The sequence below is a fragment of the Maylandia zebra genome, linkage group LG7, assembly GCF_041146795.1.
Source record: "Maylandia zebra isolate NMK-2024a linkage group LG7, Mzebra_GT3a, whole genome shotgun sequence".
NCBI classification, from domain to species: domain Eukaryota; kingdom Metazoa; phylum Chordata; class Actinopteri; order Cichliformes; family Cichlidae; genus Maylandia; species Maylandia zebra.
In genome coordinates, this window is record NC_135173.1 from 60,393,863 (window position 1) to 60,414,501 (window position 20,639).

General features: G+C 40.2%; 1 protein-coding gene across 1 annotated transcript in view; it reads left to right on the top strand.

Annotated features, from left to right (window-relative positions):
- cpne2 (copine II) overlaps positions 1 to 19,674 on the top strand; it is a 53,676-nt gene extending 34,002 nt beyond the window's left edge. Inside the window, exons 11-16 of the mRNA XM_004564594.5 lie at positions 3,085 to 3,218; positions 4,385 to 4,439; positions 4,860 to 4,911; positions 8,235 to 8,368; positions 16,501 to 16,737; positions 18,327 to 19,674. Coding sequence (XP_004564651.1) covers positions 3,085 to 3,218; positions 4,385 to 4,439; positions 4,860 to 4,911; positions 8,235 to 8,368; positions 16,501 to 16,737; positions 18,327 to 18,434 — 720 coding nt within the window. The 3' untranslated portion in view covers positions 18,435 to 19,674. The remainder of the gene's footprint in view (positions 1 to 3,084; positions 3,219 to 4,384; positions 4,440 to 4,859; positions 4,912 to 8,234; positions 8,369 to 16,500; positions 16,738 to 18,326) is intronic.
- The last annotated feature ends 965 nt before the right edge of the window (positions 19,675 to 20,639 follow it).

Below are 20,639 nucleotides of genomic sequence, written 5' to 3' on the forward strand. Positions count from 1 at the left end.
CATGTCTTTAGACTGTGGGAGGAAGCTAGAGCGGAATCCTATGCAAACCATTACTTCACACAAAAAGGCCCCGGCCAACTCCTTTTGCTGTGAGTCAACAGTGCTAATCACTATACCACCATGCTGCCCCTCATGCAACATAATTATAAGGATTAAGTGTGACTCAAGTAAACATTATATATTTGAGAAGAATGCAAAAGAGTCCACTTTGATGATGAGTAAATCGTAGTCTTGTGAGACTTGCATGAAAAAATAAACATGTACTGTTAAAGACAAAAGAATATATAATATTTTTTTCCTTTTTCCATATGTGTATTGTGTTGATGAAAGGAGTGAAAAACCAACACATTGTGTCAGTTTAGAGGCCTATAGGAGAATGTGGGAGAAGTGAAGATGAGGCTTCTTGGAAGTCCTGCTGGGAGACTTCAGAGCTCCTACTGAGTTTGACTGTCGAGACACACGAGAGACTGGGAAAGAGACACCAGCACGTTCTTTTTTATTTTTTCGTTAACCTGATCAACTGTCTTCTCTTTTCTACATTTTAGACACATCACATGTAAAGATGAATGCCAAGCTGCATCCATATATATACTCTCTGTTTGCAATGCTCAGACACCTATTTAGCATCAAGTCACAGAAAAATAAAATACTCAGCTTTCACTTACTAAAACTGAAGCACACACTTTTTGGACGTGCTGTTCTGGGGGCAGCCTCAAGTGGCCTTCAGAGGAACTGCAGCTTTTGGCACCGTTCACTCTTCATTTTCAGACCCAGAGGTTGTCACTTTGTTTTACTCTGTCTTTTGTAATGGCCTGGACCTGCACTATTTAGATTTGTACACAGTGCAGATAACTCGAATGGCTGTAATGAGTAACTCATAATGAACAGATCTCCAGGCTGAATTGCCTATTTAGAATTCTAATAATGATTTTGCAAGAAGTAGAAAAAATATCTTTTTTTTTCCTTCTCGGAGACGAAGGAGAAAGCCAGTATTATGTGGAGACTGCTCTCGTCTGACTGTTCTCCGGTGACAGTCAGTTTTATATTGCAGCTTCAATAATAAATAATAAATCTCAATAATAAATTTGACCTGCTAAAATTCCAGCTGGCACCAGCTTTTGGGGGCAGATTTTTGTATGGTGAGGCATCGATTGGTTGATCTGAAAGTATATGTGTCATCTGGAAGAAATTATTCTAAAATTAACCAGGGGCAACAGTTCAAGGCTAAATTCAGGCTTAATCAGGGCAATCTCTACGAGGATTTAGTAAGCTGTGAAAATTCAGGTGTAGCGGTCAGAATTGGAAGATAATAACGCTTCAGGTAAATTTTACTTTCCCTCTGGAAGCAAATCCAATGACTGACTCAACTCTGCTGAAATGAAACTCCTTCACTCGGTAATGTTGCTGATGCAAAAGTGTGTTTCTGAGCCAAAAGATGAATGGATGTTCTTGTGTCCTGTTGCTTGGTTTCCGTGTTAGCTATGGGTTTACAGATAATGGCCTCATAAAACGTATTTGTTCGCTTAACACCCTGAAGTGCGGTTTTTACACAGAGTGCCGAGGAACAATTTTAACAGCTAAAAGTAAAGGAAGGATGCTTTCAAAAACAGTTGAATTAGTGGATTTCATCTAATTGAGAAAAAGTAATGAAAAGAAACAACGTAAATGGATAGTAGACCAAATGCTTGTGGGTGTTTAGGCTTGTTTTTCTGCTGCAGAACGAAACCAATATGATCAGAGGCCTCACTGATTTGAGTGTGATGGATAAGAACGAAAAAATCTGTGCCTAAAACTTCTGCACAATTCTGTATGTTGTTGTCACATGCCCACAATACAAAACACAGCAGCACCCTAATTCTGTCACCCTGCATTTCTGTACCCGTCACTCCTGCTTCTCCTGTTGCTCTTTAAACTCTTTCCTCTCCTTGCCCTACCACTCCTTACCTCATTTTCCCAATTTTCTCCCTTGTACTCACTCACCCCCCACCTTTGCTCCCTTCTCCGTTATATCTTTTCTCGGTCCTTGTCCTTACTGAACTAGAACATTGTTGTCTTATAATACACCAAACGAAAGACAGAAGAAGAAGATCGTTTTAGACTATGTTTAAGCTGATAGGAGGGAGGCGGAGATTGTGGGTCGGGTTCTTGTCAGCACACAAACCACTATTCACTGCCTGAGGAAAAGCCTGTCACTCTTAATCTCATATTGGGTTTGGCTGCACTTCCCTGCGTTTGTGTTTTCCAGTGTGTGTGTGTTTGCTGCATGTGGAAAGTGTCTGTGTGTGCTCATATATGTGTCTCCTGTACGTCACCCTGTGGTAATCTGTGTTAAAAGAAAAAAAATCTCCATATGATTTCGGGGTCATCGCATGATTTTTATTTGTCTCTATTTACCCCAAAACATATACTGTGGAACTGCATTTACCTTCAGTTTTACTGACTAGAATTCACTGTACATATCCTCGAGGCTCCAAATGTACTTTCACGTCTCTATTACAAATTACATAAATATCAGTTAGCTGTATAAACCTGGGGTTACAGTCTCACACGCTAACACAAATTCCTGTCTAATAAGGAAACACGCACAATGTTTCTTTTAGTGTTTAAGTTTGAACACAAATCCAACAACACAAAGTAAAGTTAAAATCCAGCCCAGAGAGACTTCGAAATGAACACCACAGTGATTTTACTTTAGGAACATGTACAGGTGGAAATGAAGGCTACAATGCTACAAGCCTAGCTGCTGTTCACTGGTTTTGTCCAGTGGTTGCAGGGTTGGGATTCGCCATTCACACAGCTAAAACATCACTCTGGCTAGCTGTGTGTGTGCATGCTGTCTGCAGGTGCTTGCAAAGAGCTGATGTTATGTTAGCAGTATGATGCAGGTAATTCTGTCCTGGACACATGTTGCATTTCACTATTTCCTTCTTGTTCGTTAATGAAAGAAAAATAAAAGTAATGCCAAAGTAATCGCCATTCCTCAGAAGTTTCAGACCCTCCACCATTGTCCTCCTCCCTGCACATGATTTGGAAACGAATGCAATGTGATAACTACTGATCTGTCACCTCTTTGTATTTTAATAGGTCGGTATAGACTTCACGGCATCCAATGGGAACCCCCGAGAACCGTCCTCCCTCCACTACATCAACCCACTGGGCAGCAACGAGTACCTCGCTGCCATTTTAGCTGTTGGACAAATCATACAGGACTATGATACGTGAGTATTTAAATCAAATCCTGTGGGGTGGTGCAATGTTTTTAGTCAGTTTAGTGCAAACATTTACATTTTGCATACGTTTCTTGCAAAGAAAGGTCGCAGTAAGAGATGAGTGAGGCTAGTTGATGTAAAGGTTTATCGTTTCACTGCTGAGATCCATAAACTGTACAGATAAGATGGACTTAGTCTCTGTATCCTCATTTTTATATATTTTTACTGCCTTGCTGAAGCGTTGAGCCTTTATAGGAATCTCTCAATAAAAAGGCAGGCCTACCCAAAATTATACCCTGCTTTATCATATATTTTACTCTAAACAGCCCCAGAATTTATAAACTAATTATCATGTTGCACTGAAGAAAAACTTGAAACTGCTGATTAAGACCACAAACTCATTACGAAGTCAAAATTAAAGTAAGCAGTGATGTCATTTTATCATGGAGCATTCAAACTCTGCTCCCAGCGGTTCATCAAAAAAATAAGAGTTTAGAGTAGCTGCGCATTGACTTTTCAGACTATGCCATGTTTATATACAGACTATGCTAATCATATTAACTTGTGAACCACAAAGAGAGTGACTGGGGTCCTTAAAAGAACAACAATGATGCATTGGTTTCAGAGCATTTTGACGAAGACATTTACATATTCCAGTTTTGAAGTTTGAGCTTCGAGCAGTTGAGGCTTTGTGGAAAGAACTAAACAGGTTTATCAGTTCCCTAATACCCATCTTAATCCCATCATCTACACAAGCGCCACTGCACAGAGCTGTAGCATGGGCATCGCTTTTGGACTTTAAACACACAAACATCTATTTGTTCTTTTACATTTTGTGTTAAAAATAAGACAGTATAAACACCAATAGCATCTATTGACTGCTATTCCTCCTCTTTCAGTAAATAATTGTACATCAGTATGTCTGATTTTCTGTCCTGTCCTGTCTTTAATGTTTTTCTTTGTGAGAAGACATTTTTCCTCACTGCATCATTTTACCACCAATTCTCTTCTTGCTTTTCTGTAAATGTCTTTGAATGTGTTTCTATGTGAACAAGGTAACAGGATTTTTCCTGCTATCTAAATCCAGCTTTTTGAATTTGTATGCAAAAAAAAAGGAAAAAAAAAAAAGAAGGTTTAACTAATGTTCCAATCTGTTGTCATGGTTTCCTCCTCAGTGACAAAATGTTTCCAGCTCTGGGATTTGGAGCCCAACTCCCACCAGACTGGAAGGTATGTGTGTGTTGATGGTGTTGTTGTTGTTGTTGTTGTGCGCGTATGTGTGTGTGTTCCAAACACAAACGTAGGTGATACATGTATATGCATGTGGCAAAGAGAGAGGAGGGTGGGTTGTCATCAGCGGACTTACAGTTAAAGCCGAGATGTATTATTTTACACACAGACACACAGGGAGACACACAAATAAAACTATAAGCATTATAGATGCATATTCACATGATTACGCAACTGTCAACCCATCTGTGTTGCCATGGCACTGAGCTGATGAAAAGGACAAAGAAGAGAGAGCAGCACACAGAGGGATGGAGAGAGGGTGGGAGGGAGAAGGTGGGAGAAATGGACGCAATTTCTTAACAATATTGTACAGCGTAGTGAAGGATTATCATTCGATTCATTCATTTCTTTTCTCCTCAGGTGTCACATGAATTTGCCATCAACTTTAACCCAACAAACCCTTTCTGTTCAGGTGAGTTACCACACAGGAGGTTATGATGTCATCTAGACCTTTGCGGCAACCTTATAAGTATTTACAAATAGTTCTCATTTTCATTCATTTTTTTATTTACCCCATCTGAGTTCTGTCTAGTCTAGAAGTCTAGATACCCCATTTACATTTTTGGCCTTTCATACATGATATTAGTTATTTTTCAACATAAACCCATACCATAAAAACATACTTTGATATGTTTACACTTATAGGATGTTGTCATGTTTTTGGATGCAAAAAATAAAGCCACTAACTAGTTAATAGGTGTAAAACCTGTCATTTACAGATAGCTATATAATTAAGGTTATGGCAGAAAAAACACTGTGTGATTAAAAGAAACCACTAATAAAAAAAAACATGCCAACTCCAGATCATGTGACCGCAGCAGGTGGTGCACTCCTCTCTAAGTGCCTTGCTGAGTAAATAACTCCTTAACACATCACCTACACTTGCTACTTTGGATGCTCGTCTAAATTAGAAGTATGAACGCTAATGCACATTATGACACCAAACAGTTCAGAGCAGTGAAAACAGTCCATTCCTTCACATTTAAATATTAAAGTAACAGTGTCTAACAACTCTGACTCTGGGAATCTTTACACAGATTGATTAAATGTTACAACACTCAGGCTTCTGAACAAAAAAAATAACATAAAAAAGAGTAGTTTTTACTATTAGCCGTGGCTACACTTACGCTTTAAACACTGGACTTCAACTTGAGTGTGTTTATTGAGTATAAAGCACCATACCCGAGCAAAGCCTTACAGAGCTGCTTGCATGGCTGCAGATCCTTGTTTCTGAGTAAGAGTAAGTGCATACCCTCACCTTCATCGCACAAAGATGACTTGAAAAGATTCATAAATTGTCAGCACCTCGCTGTAATAACCTCATAGTAAGCTCTCCTTTTACTACACTGAGCTTGCATCTGCTAACACGTTTGAAATGTGTAGGATGCAAACGTATTTATTGACAATTGCAAATCAATTGAGTGCCAACTGCTAAAAGCACATCTGTGAGACCCAGAAAAAAAAATTGTGATTGTGTAACACACGTTTTAGCCTGACTGAGGCAAAGAGGTTATGTTAAATAACTCCATTTATACTCACCCCTGTGCTGAAAAAGGCCCGCGTCAGAACATGAAGTTCAGCTTGTGTTTATTTTAAAAAAAAAACTGCCTCTGCAAATGCCCTTTTCTTTTTAGGGTTAGCTTATTTTCTGGGCCAATACAGCCTCCAGTGCACTCTGAAATGAAAAATTCTAGGCCAAAGGAAAAAAAAGACTTCAGCTGTTATGCAAAACTTTATTCTTGAAACTGCAATATGCAGCTGTCCTGATAACAGAATGGTTTTATGTTCTCAACTATCGGTGTGCAATGTTTTGAATAAGTGCACATTTGTGCGGCATGTTTTTCTCTGAATGTGTATATCTTTATGAAGATGCGAGTGAAGGGAACACAAGTTTTTATATGTATGTATAATTCATATATTCATATATATATATATATGAATATATGAATTATACATACATACATACATATATATATATATATGTGTGTGTGTATATATACACATACATATATATATATATATATACATACATATATATATGTATATATATGTGTATACACATACACATATATATACACAGAGAGCTCTTCTCTTCTTTCTAGCGGCCTCTTCATGGTTCCCATTTTGTACCTGGGGATCCCGCAGGCAAATGGGAACCATGAAGAGGCCGCTAGAAAAGCTGCAACCACCAAGTACCTGCAGAGGGTCAGGCAAGTCCTGAGGAGTCAGCTGAATGGTAAGAACAAGATCCGGGCCATCAACACGTACGCCCTGCCCGTGATCAGGTACCCTGCTGGGGTAATAGGCTGGCCAAAGGAGGAGATAGAAGCCACTGACATAAAGACAAGAAAGCTCCTTACCATGCATGGAGGGTTTCACCCCAAGTCCAGCACCCTGAGGCTGTACGCTAAGCGGAAGGAAGGGGGCCGGGGACTGGTGAGTGTCAGCACCACAGTCCAGGATGAGACAACGAACATCCAAGAATACATTGGGAAGATGGCCCCAACTGACCGAGTGCTCAGTGAATACCTAAGGCAGCAGAAACCCAAGAAAGAGGAGGGAGACGAGGAACCATCATGGAAGGACAGGCCCCTGCACGGTATGTACCACCGGCAGATAGAGGAGGTGGCTGATATCCAGAAATCCTACCAGTGGCTGGACAAAGCTGGACTGAAAGACAGCACAGAGGCACTAATCATGGCAGCACAAGAACAAGCTCTGAGTACAAGATCCATAGAGGCTGGGGTCTATCACACCAGGCAAGACCCCAGGTGCAGGCTGTGTAAAGATGCCCCAGAGACAATCCAGCACATAACAGCAGGGTGCAAGATGCTAGCAGGCAAGGCATACATGGAACGCCATAACCAAGTGGCCGGCATAGTGTACAGGAACATCTGTGCCGAGTATAACCTGGAAGTCCCGAGGTCAAAATGGGAGATGCCCCCAAGGGTGGTGGGGAATGACCGAGCTAAGATCCTGTGGGACTTCCAGATACAGACGGACAAAATGGTGGTGGCTAACCAACCGGACATAGTGGTGGTAGACAAACAGAAGAAGACGGCCGTAGTGATCGATGTAGCGGTTCCGAATGACAGCAATATCAGGAAGAAGGAACACGAGAAGCTGGAGAAATACCAAGGGCTCAGAGAAGAGCTCGAGAGGATGTGGAAGGTGAAGGTAACGGTGGTCCCCGTGGTAATCGGAGCACTAGGTGCGGTGACTCCCAAGCTAGGCGAGTGGCTCCAGCAGATCCCGGGAATAACATCGGAGATCCCTGTCCAGAAGAGCGCAGTCCTGGGAACAGCTAAGATACTGCGCAGGACCCTCAAGCTCCCAGGCCTCTGGTAGAGGACCCGAGCTTGAAGGATAAACCGCCCGCAGGGGCGTGCTGGGTGTATATATATATATATATATATATATATATATATATATATATATATATATATATATATATATATATATATATATATATATATATATATATATATGAATAAGCTATATATATGAATAAGCACTAATGATGTAGGACTTGTGTCTAGACTTATGTCTAGTTTTCAATTTTGACCTTGAACTACTCTATATAAACTTTTTCCCATCTCTCCCAGGACTTTACAAACCTCTCTCCCTCTTGCTTTTCTCTCTGTTTCTTTCCTGCCCTCACTATTTCCAGCTCATCGTCACATTTAAAGTGTATTTGAGTCTAAATTGTTTCTCTCTGCCTTTCTGCATCTTTAGGTGTGGAGGGCATTGCCCAGGCCTACTCTGCGTGTCTCCCTCACATTCGTTTCTACGGTCCGACAAACTTTGCTCCAATCATCAACCATGTAGCACGTTTTGCTTCTCAGGCCCTTCAACAGGAGAAAGCAGCGGTGGGTGGCTACAACTTACCTATTTACCTGCTTTTTACACTCTTAGTTGTTCTTTAGTTAAACCTCTCAAGACACTGTACTCCACAGATAAAACTATTTATATATAAAAGCAGGCTGTAGTCCACAATCAGCTTGACTTTTCTATCTTGTTTGAGAGGTTGACTGTGTTGCCAGAGAGGAGTTTGTGTATTCCCAAACGCAGATGCTGATTCTAACTGTAACCACTGCAAATCCAAGCTTAAACACAACCAGACTTTCACTGCAATCTGTCAGAATGCTCTCTTCTTTTGGCGCACCTGTCCATCAAGGCTGTAGGTTACATATACATACTGAGTTTGGTAACTTTATATATATCACTGCTCACTTAGTTACATCTTATTATACCGGGCAGGATCCTCTTTTACCTTCAGAACGGCCTTAGTTCTCCTAGTCATAGATTTAACAATGTGCTGGAAACATTCCTCAGAGCTTTTGGTCCATATTGACATGATTGAATTTGCAGCTGCTGCACATTGATGATCTGAATCTCCTGTTCAGCATCCCAGAGGGGCTCTAATGGGTTGAGATCTGGTGGAGGGCATCTGATTACAGTGAACTCATTGTATTAAGACGAGGAATGGAGGTATGCTGCGGTGTTTATCATACAGTTGATACTGAGGTTCTGCGTAATGTGCCAAGGAAATATCCCCTTCGTCATGAGGAGCGAATGCTTATGCAGGATTCTGAGTCTGTTCAGTTCTGGTGAGCCTCAGTTTCCTGCTCTTAGCTGACAGGAGGGACACTTGTTTTGGTCTCCAGTGTTGTGCATTCAGAGATGCTCTTCTGCACTTCATTGTAACACGTGGTTATTTAAGTTCCCGCTGCCTTCCTATCAGCTCTTAATAGTCTGGCCATTCAAAGACCTCTGGCATAAACAAGCCATTTTTGCCCAGAGAACTGCTGCTCACTATTGTCTATTTTTCTGGCCTTTTTCTATACAGGAGAGGGGGGTAGAGGCATGCTTTCACCTATCCCAGCTGTCATTATATACAACAGTTATAAAACAGAAGTACCATTTATGTCAATTTTGTTGTATATAGCCTCTCCCCCCTGAACCACGGGTGACCGTGCCACTTACCGGTGTTGGCCAGAGGGACGATGGCGCGATATGGTAGCCTCGCTTCTGTTGTAGCCAGGGCAGCTGTGGCTACAACTGTAGCTCGCCTCCATCAGTGTGTGAAAGAATAGTGGAATTGTAAAGCGCTATATAAATGCAATCCGTTATTATTACCAATTCTACTTTAAGTAAAGACAGCACATTTTAAAGCTGGAGTGTATGAGTGTTACATTAAAAATCTAAAGTAAAAATGTTGAAAGATTTAGCTTTAGAATATCTCAATATCTTGCAGCTGTTTTTTTCTGTTGTTATCTATGTTACCTATAGTAGCTGAGATAGGCTCCAGCCCCCCTGCAACCCTGAATGGGATAAGTGGAAGACAGTGGTTGGATGGATGGTATCTCTCACAACCTAAGGAAACAAAGAAATCATTCTAAAAAAAAAAAACTACTCTTTTCTATATTTGAATTTTCAGCCACCACACACAGCAGATAAATTCCTAAACTGGATTCCTACATTGAATCATTCAAGCCCTTTATGAAGGACCGCATACAGTGCTGAATTAGCCCGCTAGTCCCAGGTATTGTCCCTATTTCACGGTATACCAGAGTTTTACATTAGGGATCTGGAGTGACATTTCTATGCAGGACCACAGGTAGTGATGTTTTACGTCATCCAACAAGGACCGATGTGCCTCGACCTTGAGAGGGGAGCATCTGTAGTGATGGACAGCGACTTCGCTACAGCTGTGGCTGCACAGAGTGACAACAACATAGGACAGCTCACGACAGAAAAAGAAATAGGAAGTGTTGACAATGATTTTCTGAGGCCAGGATTATACTTGCTTGCGGACGTGGACGCAGACGCTGCTGCTGCTCTATTATACTTTTTACTTTTTCTTGGGGGCTATTCAGTTAGTCAGTTCCCGTGTAGTGCCTGTCATGAAAAAATTGCTGCCACATGGGCAGGCACGCAGAGCCCTTACTTCCCTTGGATCTAAGCAGACCCTTGCATTCTCAAGAACGTGGAAATTCCAACACTGTCGTGTTTATAGCATTGTGTAACTACACCAGAAGGAGATCAAATCTGTTAAAATCAGCTCAGGTGTGACAATTAAAGGTTTTAATTTTCCTTCAAATGTGAACGAACCCTGAGTTAGTGCAGCTAGCACAGCTTAGAGCTGACATTGCCCAAAGCACAGAGGGAATGTCTACACCTGTGCTGCCCTTAACAGCTGCAGAAATACACATGTACTCTCTGTGATGCTACCCAGTTTAGTTTATAAAGGAAATTAAGGAACAAAGAGAGGAAAGGTCACATAAACAGTTAAATCAATACATGTCGTCGTCTGGGGAAATTAAACACTGACTGAAAATTTCAGGCTACTCGGAAACCTAATTCGATTTCTTTCTGATTGTTAAGCTTTTTTAATGAAGGCAAAGGTCAAGCAGGGTTCCCTCTAATGGAAGTGGTACCTAATTTAATTGATTTTGATTAAGGACATTAGAAGTCTTATTTTAGCTTGAGTTTGTACCTTTTTTTTGAGGGGGCTGGTTGCCTTTTTTGTCTTTAATTATAATGAAATGTAATATTGTATAAATTTCAATCTTGTCATTTCCATTTTAAAAACTTATAAATGCAATTTTTGTGACATTCCATTTAAATAATTTTCTTTCTCTTTAAAACTGAACGTTTCCCAAGCACTCTAAAGAGCTCCCTCCAGTCATTTGTCTCCAAACCTATGATAACGTTGCAAGGGATTATCAAAATATAAAATAAAACTTTGATTTAATGTGAAATTATTCAATGAATTATTTTGAATCTCATGTTAGCGTGATGTTTGTGGGTTTTTGTTCATGTTTTGCATTTGTATGCTTGAAATTAGAATGTCAGTTTCAGTTGTTGTTCATGCAAAGTACAAAATACATCAGGTCTGTATTATTCATGAGTGTCAAAAGGTCCCCTCTCTACCTGTGAATTAATTCATATTTTGAAAGATTATAATAGAGGATCCAGGTATTAGGTAATCCTTTGACTTGGGATGGAAATTATTTTTGCTTGTGTGATTCTCTGCTAATCCAGAGAGACCATATACCCAACAGATTGCATGTTATATGTATATGTGTTGTGATTTCTTTGATCAATTGTTTGAGTATTTTCTTTATTCCCATTCAAGTCCATTGCAGTCTGATTAGTAGTAGTTGTGGATTAAAACATAAAAGCTAAAGTGTAAGCAGAACCATAGGATGAAGCACGTTATGTTACTGTATATTCCTGGAAACAGACAATTATTTTACTCAATAAAAATTCTACTTCAACAAAAAAAAGCAAAAACTTCTTAAAACTTCATTTTACAATTTAGATTTGATCAGCGATTCTTTATATGCAGGTTTTTATGCCCAAGACACCGATGAAATTAAAGTTAAATCAAAGTTAATTTTGATAGTTTTTAAAAGTAAATGTAAAAAAAGAGACATTTCTGATTGGATGCCAAGAATCAAATTAGGACTGTGCTGGAAGGCGCTCATTCACTTTGATATTTTATAGCTTCATACTTTATGGAAAAGTTGAATTTATTTATTTACTTTTAGTGATTACAAACTCATTTGGTTTGCACTGAAATATCTTGAGAGTTAAAAAACCCAAATCTACCTGGTCCTATTAATCGCCCTCTAAACCTAATGAGCAGTAGACGGATTAGTCGAAGGGCCAGATGAATCTCTCAGGTACTGTGTCAGATCTGGCTTACTGGATTTTTCCTGTTTCTTGTACATGACTTTTAAATACAGTTAATCTGCCATAGATAGTTTGTAGGCCTGCCACTTCTTATTTGGGCCTCCTTTTACCCAGTTTCCTCACATTTTTTAAGGACACACTGAGTTATAAAAAAATAAACATTCACCTTAGAAAGTCTGTAAACTATCTATATAGGCCAAACATGGGAGTCTGTGGGCATTGACTGACTGATGCCTTCTTTCACCTTATGTTTTATTGTGATTCTGTGTCACAGGTATTTAGGCTCTTTTTTGATTCAATCTCAGTTTTTGTCATTTTTCTGCTTTTGCTGTTCGATGGTGCTCTGCCCTTTATGGCGTGCAGTTAGTAAGTTTCCCTTCATTCAATTTAGTAGCCATATGTATACATATGTCATATCTCACACCAGAGAAATGCAAACATTACACTAATATTTATTTACTAACCAGTAATAGTCGACAGGGAATGCCTGTCAGGGAAGTTGATACTCACAATTTATCTACACTGATGGCTGACGGAGCTAACAAGTGTGTGCATCTGTTGGCTCGGTCTCCTGGTATGTAGATCAGCGTGTCAGGAAGGAAGGTGGCAGACTGGAGTGACGACGTCTGTCCTAGCTTCTTCTATCTTACACCTCATTGCAGCTGAGACACTGACCAGGGAGGCTTCTTGTTTTTTCATTCTCGTGCCAGTGGCTCGGTTCTGGGTAGGACTCAATCAGTCGCTGCTGGATGGACTTGTTTAAAGTTTGTCTGTGATCATCGGCTTTTGACACTGTTGACCACCACATCCTCCTCGAAAGGCTTAAACATTGGGTTGGTGTATCGGGTACTGCCTTGGAGTGGTTCTCCTCATATCTACATAACCGATCTTTTTCTGTGGTGGTCCCCGATTTTAGGTCATCTTCTACCTCCCTTACTTGTGATGTCCCTCAGGGTTCGGTTTTGGGGCCTTTAATGTTCTTAATATATCTTCTCCCATTCCAGCATTTAATGGGCTCTTTTGAGGACATCTCTTATCACTGTTATTCTGATGATATTCAGTTGTACATCTCTTTTAAGCCCCAGGATTTATCTAAGCTTCAGCTTTTAAATGACTGCTTAGATTGTATCAAACATTGGATGGCTGTAAATTTCCTCCAACTCAACGAGGGGAAAACTGAAGTCCTCATATGTGCTCCGGACAGATTTGTATCCCAGATAGTGAAAGCCCTTGGTCCTCTTTCTGTGTATGTTAAATCCTCTATCAGGAATTTAGGTGTCACTTTTGACTCGACTCTTACATTGGATGGGCATGTGAAATCTCTGGTTCAGTCTTGTTTTTATCATTTAAGAAATGTGGCTAAGTTAAGCCCTATTTTATCTCGCCCTGAACTGGAAATTGCTATACATGCATTTATTTCCTCACGCTTGGACTATTGTAGCTCTTTGTTTATGTGTCTAAGCAAAGGTTCTCTGGATCGTCTGCAGGTTGTGCAAAACGCTGCAGGTAGACTGTTGACAAAATCCTCCAAGTAGTCACATGTGACACCATTGCTATTTCAGCTATACTGGCTTCCTGTTGAATTTAGAGTACATTTTAAGATCCTGGTCTTGACATTTAGAGCCTTGCATGGACTGGCACCTCCCTACATTTCCGGACTCGGTAGTTGTTTTCAAAAAACAACTCAAAACTCACCTTTTTAAAACTGTTTTTGGTTCAATTTCTGCCTGTTTTATATTGTCTGTTTTACCCTTTTATTATTTGTTATCCTATGTGCAGCACTTTGTGATTTCTGTCTAGAAAGGTGCTATATAAATAAAATTTTATTTATTATTTATTTTATTTATCTTTTATTTTTAGTTCATTTTAGATAGCCTGAGCGATCTTATCATAAGCGCAGTTGTGCTTGCAGCAGTTCTACTGTAATGCTGGGTACTTTCGAGACACATATACATCCCAAACACCTTTAGCAGCAGAAAAAGTCATGAATAGCATATTTCAGCTGAGCTTGCCTGATCTGAATTGGCTTTCATGCAAAAAAACGACTGAACTGCAACATGCTGTACTTCCAGTGGCTTATTATATGTCAGTGAAGCTAACACCTAAAACCCAAAATAAGAGCAACCCTAAGGCTCTATGACACATCCAAAAAAGACGTTCTATTTTGGCAGCGTTTCTTGGTAGTGTTCCTCGAACACCGGGGCCGACACATTCTTATGATTTATCGTAACTTCCTTTTATGATATTTATCTTTGTGTCAAAAACAGAATTATGCCACGTTGCTCTTCTGCTGCTTTATAAACACTATAGAGTGTACAAAAACAAACAAAAAGCACCGGAGCAGAGACAGTGTTCTCATGCATAAGGCTCCACGTGATGTTGTCATTGGTATGAGTATATAGATGTGCAGCACTCGCTGAAGTTTGGGATCTACAAACTTTAAACATATACATGTCCTTCTCCTGTACATATCCACTGGCATTTCTACTGCCTATATGTGACGAGAGTGTAGTGGCTGGGTATCATTATGCTCCCACGGTGCTTTTTGTCCCTAATTGTACCCTGTCACCCTGTGGAGAAAAAATACATGAGCAGAATACACAAAGGCTTGTACTCGTCTGTGTGTTGTGCGCCAGAATCCTTTTGTTTCTGTAAGGAAATGATTGCAGACCCTTTTCTTGTCTTATATTACAGCGAGTTCAAACACGGGTTGAAATTAGGAAGGAATAACAGACAATGAGGATGTAACAGCTGCAGCACAAATGCGCGTGCGTGCGCACAGGCTACACGCTGAGTTACTGGTTAGACTGGTGTGTGTTGGAGAAAGTCAGTGGGTAGGCTTCACAAATCAGCTACTCCTCAGCCTTGGCGTTTCTGTTTCTCAGATAATGAGAGAACCTGCGACTGCAGACTGTGCGAGTGTGTATGATCACGCTCCTGCCAGTGACACGCGTACACACCCAGGCTGCAGGCCAGCGCAGTCTGTGCGTGCCTCAGTGTGTGAGCGACCCTGTCTGTCTGTGTGATAATGATTCTCTAATGAGCGCTGCTGTTAGCACATTAAAGAGACAGGCTTCAGAGTCGTCCTCGCGTGTGTGACTGTTTGCGTGTCACGTGGAAGTGCGATTTTCTTCCAAGAAAAGTCAGTGTGCATCGTCACTTTGTCTGTTCTTATCGTAGGACAACCATTTGCATTTCATTATGCAGAATTGATGCATGCTATTTTGTGCCAGAGAGAGATATAGTCCAGCAGTTATGTATTTGGACAATTTTATTTGGGTTTTTTGTTATAAAATAATCCCACATTAAAGCATGTAGTCTTAGCTTCTTCTTCTTTTTAAATACATTTGCATCAGAACACAGAAAGAACTATTGGAGATGTAGCTTTTTAAACACATTCTGCATCCTGCTCAGTGAGGAAACGTCGTCCACTGAGTTTTGCTGCATCCTTATTGTTTTTCTTCTGTCAGCAAAGACACATTTGCACCCATACATGCTGGACTCGTAACACCACCCCCCACCATTTTTCAAAGGTGCTTTGGTCAGCCAGGGGTCCTCAGCTACATTCATATCTATATTTTGATAGAGGGTGAACATTTGAATTATGAATTTTGTTAAAGTTGACTAGAAGTTAGCATGAAGGTCTCCTGGGAGCATCCTGGGAGGCAACTACAATGCAAATAATTTTATGCTCATCCACAAGTCTTGTTCTCATCTGTTTGACTACTTTTTTCTTGTTTTGTAGTTTTCTTACTCTTTTAGAACTCAGTTTTTTCTTTTCACTGTTGCCAGGTGTTTGCTTATTGGGGTCTCAATAATACGGTAGTCTTTATCTTGGAGTGCCTTAAGGCAACTGTGTTTGTGATGCTATAGAAATAATCTTGAAGTGATCTGAATTTACTTTAACGCCGAAACTAAGTTACAATAAATCCAGCCATTTATCTTTCACTTCCATTATTTTGTCATGATTTTTTCTTTTCATTGGCACAAATGGAGTTCAGATGGAGTTCAGCTTGATGAAATGCAGAAAGGCTTTATTTCTGCGTTGTATTTGACTCTTCTTCACCATCACTCGTAATAATATCTGTTTTGTTTTGTTTTTCTAGCACTCTTTTTCCTCTTCATCCGCAATATGCGACTCTGTTTACCATTATTCACAGCATAATGATCATTACTGAATTTGTGTTTCAAGTCTTTTTGTAGTTGTAGATTCATCTTCAAGAGCTCAACTAAAAATAACTTTTTGTTGTTTGCTAATTCTTCTCATTTTTTCTCGCACCATCCTTCTTCCCCTCTGCAGCAGTACTTTACACTGCTCATTATAACAGACGGTGTCATCAGCGATATGGATGAGACGCGCGACGCTATTGTGCAGGCATCGAAGCTACCCATGTCCATCATCATCATTGGCGTGGGCAATGCCGACTTTGCCGCCATGGAGTTCCTGGATGGGGACGCCAGCGTTTTGAGGTCCAGCACAGGAGAGGAGGCTGTTCGGGATATTGTGCAGTTTGTCCCTTTCAGGGATTTCCGCAACGTAAGTATTGGTTTCAGTAGATACACACAAATATGTATAAACACCCAGTCTGATATGTTCTTATTCTCCAAATTGGCTGATGCTGCCCTCGAATACATGTAACACGAAATTCTTTCTGTTTACATAAAAAGAATTCAGTTTCTTCTCATAATGTTGCAGATTTCACATAATACACAAGGCTGAAATGTGTTCATTTTAATGAGGCTTCATACATGCTTGCTGCAGGTCAGCACACTGGTTAATTAGTGTGTGCACATTTTCAGGCTGTGCACAGGAGGGCTCATTAGGGCATTTTGGGTTTTGTCATCGTCTTTTTATGTGTTTATTTTTTGTCTGTGTGTGTGTGTGTGTGTGTGTGTGTGTGTGTGTGTGTGTGTGTGTGTGTGTGTGTGTGTGTGTGTGTGTGTGTGTGTGTGTGTGGGCTGATGGTGGGCGAGTTGATTTCCTCTGTAGTGGGAGGAACAGACAGTGTTTACTGGCTTCATTCCAGATTGTTGGTGGGAGGTTAAGAGACAGCAACTGACTGAACGGAGAGGAAGAGAGAGAAATGAAGCCTAAGACAGAGAGGAAATGTGGAGATTAGAGTGACCTGATTGATAAGCTGTGCTGGGAGGGTAGATTCTTTTGTACTAATTATTATCATTAGGGTTGTATAGTGCTACTTTGAAAGTTAACAGTTTTTTTTTAACAAGTTAAAATGGGACTTGATGCTCGGTTCAAGCTAAGTATGATGGGTCCTGGGCTCCACTAAGGTAGTGTTGTTTCCCAGTTTGATTAGCTGTACCTCAGGGGTTTGGGCAGAGATGACCATATTAACAGTAGAAAATCTATGAAACAGAGTGTTTAGAGCTTTATGAAGGCTGCTGTACAGCTTTTGGTATAAAGATATTACTTAGCAACCTTTTTACTTAAGAGCATCTGTCACTGTACCTGTTTAGAGATGACAGGAAATAAGGAAAAGGATTAAACATTTATAAGTAAGGTGAAAGCAGTCAAAGCATTAGCTTTAAAATACTGAGCTTTACCACATGACATCATTGACACACTGAATTCAGTTTAGCTCAGTTTTATTTATCAAATTGTTATTTTTCCCAGCGAATGCCATCAACCTCTAGCGACCACTTGCAGTCACTCAGGGAATATTCATTTATCCTCTCACAACCAGTGGTCGTCAGATGGTCATAGACTGGTCTCTAAGCCTTTGAGACTGGGGCATTATTCACTTGATCCTACATTGTCATCACGATTGTCACACACTAGTGAACAAGTTAATGTGCTTAGTGGTAACTTGTCTACAATACCTCAACACTTAGTAGTATAAAACGTAAGAGTAGTTATTATGCATTTATGGTTAATTTAAGAATTCTGTCTTCACTCATATGGACGCTGTACACATATTGCACTTGGTAAGTGACAGGGTAAATGGCTAATGCACAAGCCGACTGTTTTGAACACACTCCACACACAATTTCACAGTGAGTGTATTAAAAAGGCCAAGGTTTCTGTACGAGAGTGAAAATGTCTCATTTTAAATCTTTCACTTTATTCAATCTAAAACGCAATGTGTTGTTTTTTTCTCTTCCTCTCAGGCGCCCAAGGAAACCCTTGCAAAGTCAGTTCTGGCTGAGCTGCCTCAGCAGGTCACCCAGTACTTTAAACAGCGGAATCTACCGCCCATTAACCCAGCACCAGAGTGAGACGCCCCGAAGACGAGAGCCCACATGAGATACAAGAGCTTGACAAAACCCCTCCTTTTTGTTAATGGCAAACAAAACAGAACGAAACTGTACAGTATATGTCAGCAGTAGACAAAAATTAGTTGTGGAAAAAAAAATCCAACGTTGAAGACATCTCTAAGTTTTCACTGATTAAAGAATGTTTGGTCAGTTTTCAGTGTAAACCCATCTGAAATGATACTCTTTCTTTCTTCAGTCTTTCCAGCACACAGATCAGTGATGATAATGTGTAGAGTACCTTGCATGTCCAAAATGTGCAGATAAAATGCAGGTGAAACACTGGCCTGTTTAGGGGAAAATAAATTAACTTATCAGGATGTATTTTTTTTCTTTTGCTTTTTGCATGTGTATGTGTCTTGTGATTGATACCATGTGATACATACAACTCCTTTGTGTGAAGTCCTCTTTAAGCTGAACTGTATCAGTGGTTGATTCCTCTTTATTCTTGTACCTTTTCAGGTAGCATATCAGATGAAAGCTGTTTGCTTTTGTGCTCATGTGTGATGGACTCATACACTGAGTCTCAACAGAGCAGCATTTATTTAACCCTCCAGGGGGAAGGGTTCTGTTTAAAAGTTTTGATCAGCAGTTATCTGGGAGGCAGATTTAATGCTCCACTATCCTTGGTGAAGTAAAGAGGACATAACCAGAGAAGAATGAGGCATACTGGCAGCTGTAGCACTACCACAGGACAGATGTTGGACACTGAGTGTATTCAGTAGGCCGTTTTGCTAGCTTTTAAAAAATCCGTGTATTTTACTTATGACTTAAGTTCATCCTGCATGTTGCCAGTATCTACTCACTGTTTACAAACTGATGATCACAAATGCATGATGGGTTTTTTTCCTCAAATTATGTACTTACCAGATTTTGTAAATATTTTATGAGATTCTGTTGCAAAGAAAGTATTACGTGATAAAGACAGAGGCTGCAGCTGTCACAGCCTTAACAACTGGAGAGGGCAGAGAGAGCAGAGAAGGTTCTGATATGCATATATCGAATGTATATTTCTATGACCCTGTTTATGTTATAAGAAGCCAATGTTTATGCCATGTTTTTAATGTACTTTTTATGCAGTGCTGAATCGTGTAATTAAACTGAAATGTGTATTGCTGTGCATCTTTGTACTAAATGTGTTGCTATTAATTTTATAAAGTTGTGTCTATGTCCACACTCAGGATAATAAAGTAAAGGAAAAGTCTCTTGGCCTCTGTGCAATGCCTATTGCACAACTTCCATTGAGTACTTATGAGACTAGCAGTATGATGCTGTAACTTTGAAACCACGTGTTATCCTGGTTGATCTATGATTTTAGTTGCATTCTCTTTGTTTTATAGTCCATTAAATTTTTCATTGAATGGCGGCTCTGAACTGTAGGACCGAGCCACACTCTGATAATGTGGAGAACATTGACTTCCCTGAAAATGATGTCGGGACAGCAGCACATGTTGCTATAACACTTGGTACAGAATTAACGATGTCTTCAAACATTGCAAGTTACCAAAGATCTGTGCACTAGTCTAGGCTGTGCACTTATAAGTCTCTGAATTTTTTTTTAAAGCACTACCATCTAAGAACCTAAAGATCACAGCCATTCAGCATTTATCTGGATCCTTCTGACTTATATATTGAAAATTCTCCAGATTCTCTGAATGCAAATGTGACCTGTGGTCTTTAACAATGTGGTTTTAACAGAGAAGTGAACCCTGCCCACTGATACCCCTGCCTCTCGGAGTTGCTCTTTTTATACTCATGTTGCTGACTTTTGTCCGTTAACCAAATTAGATGTAAAATGCTCGATCCGGTGTGTTTTTCAGAATTGTATCCATCCATCCATTCACTTCCGCTTATCCTTTTCAGGGTCGCGGGGGGCGCTGGAGCCTATCCCAGCTGTTATAGGGCGAGAGCTAGGGTACACCCTGGACAGGTCGCCAGTTTGTCGCAGGGCCTTGTTTCCAGTGTTGTTGAAATGGTTTTTTTTAGTAATAAAATTTCATCAACTTTAATGTGCAAAAATCACAGTAAATTTTGGGGCAGCAGTGGTAGTCGTTTTTGCAGGTGGTGCATTGATTAGCACGTTTGGCTCACAGCAAAGGTCCTGGGTTGTCTGTCTCCATGTGTTAGCCCTGCAGCAGTTTGGCAACTTTTCCAGGGTGTACCCTGCTT